The 6,896-nt window shown below is 38.8% G+C and overlaps 1 protein-coding gene across 1 annotated transcript in view; it reads right to left on the minus strand.

The window, feature by feature from the left end:
* Positions 1 to 6,896, minus strand: part of ENDOV (endonuclease V) — an 84,346-nt gene that overhangs the window by 41,005 nt on the left and 36,445 nt on the right. Inside the window, exon 5 of the mRNA XM_044677169.1 lies at positions 2,249 to 2,361. Within this exon, the coding sequence (XP_044533104.1) occupies positions 2,249 to 2,361 (113 nt within the window). The remainder of the gene's footprint in view (positions 1 to 2,248; positions 2,362 to 6,896) is intronic.

Here is a 6,896-nt window from a genome sequence, read left to right on the forward strand (position 1 = left end):
TTGGTGATAGAGAAGAGGTTGTGCCTATGTCTGAGAATTTTGCACTTTCCTTCTCAAAGGTCTGCAGGAGCCCATCTCCCTTGTTGACACTGTCTGTTTCAAAGAGATCCCCATTAGAACACCTGTCTAAAACCATTGCCCTTGTTGTTTGGCCTTGCTGTACTACTGATTGATGTAAATGATCCACAGTCTTACTACAGAATAATGCTTCTTTCCCCATACAGTGAGAATCAATGAATGCTACTTGCTTCCAGCTTGTATCAAGAACTTGTGCAGATGTGCCTGTTTTTCTTTCAGTGTTCCCCACATCACTGTTTCTTTGCCCATTAATTCTCTCCTTTATTTCTATTATATCCTCCTCCATCTGCAACTCTTCCTCAGTCATTTCTTTGTAATTTCGTGTTACATCCACCAACCCATAATTCATAATTTCTTCTGCACCCATTTTGTCTTTCCCACTTTCCTCTGCCACAGCATTGTCATTGCCCTTATCTGTCCTCGCAACAACTAAGGCTACTTTCTCAGTTCATAAGCTGGTACAAGGCCTTGCTCCTTGGGACACGTATTCCTCCATTTTTTATAAAACTAGAGGAATTACTAAATTTAGCACAGTTATGGTCACAACATCTGGCCTTTACTTTGTCACTATATCTGTTGTTGTCCCTGTTGTTGCTACTATTATTGCTGTTGTATCTAGAATTATAGTAGGTGTTTCTCCTATTGTTGTTATTATTGTTATTGCTTCTATTCCCAAAATTTATCTGAGATTTAAACCTACATTGATGAACAATATGCCCAAGATTTGAGCACATGTTAAGTATCATATATTTCTATCATTCGTTTGAAAAATTAGGGAACTTTTATCAGTGAAAAGGTAACACAAACCTGCCAAATCCCATATATCAGCACCCCAGAGCACACCAGTGTGACAATTGCCCTATTAATGAAGCTGGCCATACTGATCACTTCCCACTCAGGTTCTGAAATAAAAATCCTAGGCTGGCTGGCCAAAACTGTTGTGTAGATCTTAACAGAGATATTTGGGGAAGCTGAAGAGATGGTCTGATACTAGAAACCTGCAGGACTCACTCCTCCCACACACACAGGCTAGAGTGAGTAGGGAGGGGCAGGTACTCCTTACTCTTCACCCCTCCCACTAAGCAGTTGGAAATCAGTTGGAAATGGATGCAGGACTGATATCTTCTGACAAGGCTCAGCAAGGCAAATCTCTAATAATGTTCACTGTCTCAACTTATATTCCCCACAGGTTTGACCAAGGGACTATAGGTGAAGCTTGATGTCTCGTTGTTATCAGGGACAGGCGAATCTAACTTGTATGGGCCGGACAGCTGAAGGAAACCTAGCTGAAGTTGGATGTAAGTGTTCCCAGAATAATAAACAGGCATTGTTCCCAAAAGATGAAGTTTATACTGATAAAAGAAGAAAGGAAATCAGGGAAGGGGTATCAAGGATTTGGATAAGATCTGGGAAGCCCTGAACTGTTAGGCAGAAACTGCCCCTCCCCCCCCCCCAGGGAATGGCAGACTTTTAGCTAGCTTGCCCTCAAGTCTGTAATTACCACTTCTAATATCTAAATATCTAAATAAATAACAAAATGCTATTGCAAGAAAGGTCTAATCCCACTAGACAGGCAAACTCCTGAGAAAAAACCAAAATGGCTTTTACCACTATGGCCCCCAAGGCAATCCAACAGCAAGCAGCGTGACCTGCTCACTTCAACCCCTAGGAATCAACTGTTTAACTGCTTTCAAACTGTTCCCTCACCCAGAGTTCTCTGGGGGGGAATTCTGGGTGAGGCTTGACCCCGTATCTTGCAGGAATTCCACCCTGTCATTTTCCATGTTGCAGGAGGCAGGAGCATTCACTGAATAGGAGAATACAAAGGAAAAGTGGTGGCTTAAGTCACCTTATCAGGGTTTGGGCCCAGTCTTACCAATGAGTCAATTGACCTTGGGTAAGTTTACTTCTCTAGGCCTAGATTTGATGATTTGTAAAGACCCTTCCAATTCTAACATTCTATGAGAGAGAAGCATGGAACAGCAAAGAAAGCAGCAGACAGAGGCTGAGATAACAGAAACCAGTAATTCCCCAGTCTGTAATACTATACAATTGTTCTTTGGTATCCCCAGCTCCCAATGACATGGTTCCTATTCGAGAATCTCAGACTGCCATCTGAGACTGCCAAGTCTGAATTACCTCATTATTCTAACATATCTCTGGTTCTTACCTTTTCTTTGTGCAGGTCATCATTCTTCAGCCCATCCACCTGGAGGAGTTTCTTGGCCACCCCAATGCAAGGCAGATCTATAAGGATGCCAATGTGACAGGCCACTCCAAATCCTAACAAGTGAGACAAAGAAAAGAGATATGAGGGAGGAAGGGCAATGAAAGCAGTAAACAAATTAGGCATGAGATAGGAAAAGAAAGCCCAGTAGTCAAAGGCAAATTTGAGATACCTGAGAATTTTATTAAGCAAGCATAACTGATAAATATAAATAGAAGCATATTGTTTATGGCATAGGGCTAAGGAGATAGTACTCCTGCATACTATTTTAGGCTCAGCCTGACCAAGTTAAATATTGGCACACTCACAGGAAGGCTAAAGAAGAAGAATATTAAATTGATCATTGAGAATGGAGGCTAAGGAAGGACAGAAATGAAAGGAATAGAAGAGGAACAGAAACATATATTTAGGGTTTTTTAGTATCTAGATCTGGCCCCATAATCAACTACATTCATAACATTTTTGTTAGAATCCTAGAATCCTCCAACCATTTCCCTTACTAAGTCTGCTATACCAATTCCCAGCTCTAAGAAAATCCTATAGTTTACTTTTTCTGTTCTTGCTTCTGGACTGCAAATATTGCTAAAGAAATTATGTAACTAAAATGAATGGTTTATTATAAATTTATACAATAATCAAGTAGATTTCAACTAATTCATTTCAAAGTAGCCCCCTACAGAATTCGCCATACAAAATGTTGCAAACCTTTCATACTATTCTCAAACCACCATCTTCTGAACTTATCAGTCTCTTCAAATAACTTTTATTCTTACTTCTTTGAAAAGATTGTGGTCATCTGATATGAATCTTTTCAATTTTCCTCCACAGCACTGGAATACTCTCCATTTTTTTGCCAACTGTCTCCTTAAACATTAAGACTTAAAGAAAGAATTATCTTTTTCAAAGGCCTTTGCTCTTCCCATTTTTTTCTGGAACATCCTGACACCATCAATTATCCTCTCTCACTAACAACTCTTTCTCCTTACAAACTTATTCAAGTTTCTCCTATCTGGAGGCTTTCAGTTTATCAATGTTTTTCCAAAATCTGGTGCTCAGAACTGAAAAAAATTATTCTAGATGTAGTCTGACCAAAGCACAGAACAGAACCATCACCTCCTTAATCCTGAATACATCTATTAAAGTGCTGGGCCTAAAGTCAGGAAGACCCAAGTTCAAATCTAGCCTAAGACACTTACTAGCTATGTGACTCTAGGCAAACCATTTAACCTATTTGCCTTAGTTTTTGTTGTTCAGTTGTTTTAGTTGTGTACAACTTTTTGTGAGCATATTTGATGTTTTAAAGATACTGGAGTAGTGTTCCATTTCCTTCTCCAGCTCATTTTACAGATGAGGAAACTGAGATAAACAGGATAAAGTGACTTGATGAGGATCACATAGCTAGTAAGGGTCTGAGACAGGATTCGAATTCAGGCCTTCCTGCTTCCAAGCCTCTATCCACTGTGCTGCCTCAATCAGTTTACTCATTTGTAAACTGGATAGGGCCTATCTCCCAGAGTTTTTGTAATGGTCAAATGAGTTCATATTTGTAAAATGCAAGCTGTCACATAGTCAATAATCAATTCTTCCTTCCTCCTTACCTCCCTTCCTTCCATATCATATTCTTGACCCAGACTGATTTTGCGGGCTCTTATTTTCCAGCTCTCTCCTATCTACCAGGCTTTTTCTTGAAAATTTTAAGATTTACACTTACTTCACTTTCTTTTACAAAGCCTTCATTTGATCCTGCCATCCATCAAATGACTGACCTATATCTTCTTTCCTTTTATTAAAAAACATTAGGGCAGCTTAGGTTCCAGGTTAAGATGGTGGCAGAGTAAAAAGAAGCTGCTTAATCTCTCCTAACTGAAACATAAAGGACTCCTCAAGGGGACATAAAAACAAATCCAGACGGACGAAGGAACCCCACAACAAGGTGTAGCATTGAAGGTACATGGAATCAGGGCATTTCCACACTACAAAGGGGTGAAACAGCTCTCACTAGAGCGCGAGCTGAACAAGCCCCTCCCCCACCCTCTATACCACGTACAGTGCCAAGGCCAGCGCACAAGAGTTAAAGCAGGTTTGGGACACCCATTAAGTCATTGGCAGCTCTAGGGCCTGTTCCTGAGAGCAGCAAGACTTAGGACCCCAAGAGGCTAAAGAACGCACACAGATTTTGAATACAAACCGTGAGCGCTGATGCGGGTGAAGGCATTGACTTAGGTGCGAACAACGATCTTGAGCGCAGGCTTGGACCTCTAGTGTGGACCCTGTGCAGACAGTATCATGGCTGTGGAAGCAGCTCCCTGAGACTGTTGAAAGAGCCTTGGGCAGAGGGGCAGACCAGGGTGACCACCAGGTGGCTAGACCCCGAGAACAACAAGACCTGAAACCTGGGAGCACAGACAGACCCTGAGTATGAGGATAAAGCTGAGAAGGCACAGGGCTAACAATGGCAAGCCAAAATCTGGAAACCCAGAAGAGAAAGATTATCAAGAAAAAATCTAACACTCGATAACTTTTACACAGAGAAAATCCAGACAACAGAGAACAAACAAGAAATCATATCCAAACCTTCCCAAAACAATGAAAACTGGTCACAAGCTATTGAAGAGTTCAAATCAGAGATGATGAGAAAGATGGAAGAGATCTGGCAAGAAAATAACAGTTTAAAAGGCAGAATTTTGCAATTGGAAAGTGAGGCTCAGAAATCAAATGAAATGATAAGCAAATTGAACACCAGAAATGACCAGATGGAAAAGGAAAACCAAAAGATTATAGCACAAAACCAGGCCCGTAAAGGCTAGAATTGAGCAATTAGAAGCTAATGATCTCTCAAAACAGCAAGAACAAATAAAACAAAATCAAAAAACTGATAAAATAGAAGGAAACATGAAATATCTCCATGAGAAAGTGACAGACCAAGAAAACCAGTCTAGAAGAGACAATCTGAGAATCATTGGTCTTCCTGAAAAAGTAGAAATTAATAGAAACTTGGACTCCATACTAAAAAAAATTATTCAGCAAAATTGCCCTGAAGTTCTACAACAAGAGGGCAATATAGACATTGAAAGGATCCATAGATCACCCTCTACACTAGACCCAGAAAACACAACCCCCAGGAATATAATAGCCAAATTTGAGAGCTTCCAAGTAAAAGAAAAAAATCTTACAAGAAGCCAGAAAGAGACAATTCAAATATCAAGGAGCACCAATCAGGATCACACAGGATCTGGCAGCCTCCATGCTAAAAGATCAATGTGAATGGGATGAACTCGCTCATAAAACAGAAGCAAATAGCAGAGTGGATCAGAAACCAAAATCCTACCATATGTTGTCTACAAGAAACACATATGAGACGGGTGGACATACATAAGTTTAAGGTTAAGGGCTTGAGCAAAATCTTTTGGGCATCAAATGAGAAAAAGAAGGCAGGAGTGGCTATTATAATTTCTGACAAAGCCAAAGTAAAAATAGATATGATTAAAAAAGACAGGGAAGGTCATTACATCCTGATTAAAGGCAGTATAAACAATGAGGAAATAACACTGCTCAATATGTATGCACCAAGTGGCATAGCATCCTAATTCATAAAGGAGAAACTGGAAGAGCTCAAGAAGGAAATAGATAGTAAAACTATAATAGTGGGAGTTCTAAATATTCCTCTTTCAGATCTAGATAAATCAAACCAAAAAACAAATAAGAAAGAGGTAAGAGAGGTAAATGAAGTCCTAGAAAAATTAGATTTAATTGATATGTGGAGAAAAATAAATGGGGACAAAAAGGAATACACCTTCTTTTCAGCTGCACATGGTACATTCACAAAGATTGACCATGTAATAGGACATAGAAACATTGCAAACAAATGCAAAAGAGCAGAAATGATAAATGTAACTTTCTCAGATCATAATGCAATAAAAATAATCATTAGTAAGGGCACCTGGACAGGCAAATCAAAAACTAATTGGAAATTAAATAATATGATTCTCCAAAACCAGCTAGTCAAAGAAGAAATCAGAAACAATCAACAATTTCATTGAAGAGAATGACAATGATGAGACATCCTACCAAACTCTGTGGGATGCAGCCAAGGCAGTACTCAGGGGGAAATTTATATCCTTGAATGCATATATTAACAAACTAGGGAGGGCAGAGGTTAATGAATTGGGCATGCAACTCAGAAAACTAGAAAGCAAGTAAATTAAAAATCCCCAGATAAAAACTAAATTAGAAATACTAAAAATCAAGGAGAAATTAATAAAATCGAAAGTAAAAGAACTATTGAATTAATAAATAAGACTAGAAGCTGGTATTTTGAAAAAAAAGATAAAATAGACAAAGTACTGGTCAATCTAATAAAAAAAAAGGAAAGAAGAAAGCCAAATTGACAGTATCAAATATGAAAAGGGAGACCTCACCTCTAATGAAGGGGAAATTAAGGCAATCATTAAAAACTATTTTGCCCAATTATATGGCAACAAATATAACAATTTAGGAGATATGGATGAATATTTACAAAAATATAAATTGCCTAGATTAACAGCAGAAGAAATAGAATACCTAAATAATCCCATATCAGAAAAAGAAATTG

The sequence above is a fragment of the Gracilinanus agilis genome, chromosome 4, assembly GCF_016433145.1.
Source record: "Gracilinanus agilis isolate LMUSP501 chromosome 4, AgileGrace, whole genome shotgun sequence".
NCBI classification, from domain to species: Eukaryota; Metazoa; Chordata; class Mammalia; order Didelphimorphia; family Didelphidae; genus Gracilinanus; species Gracilinanus agilis.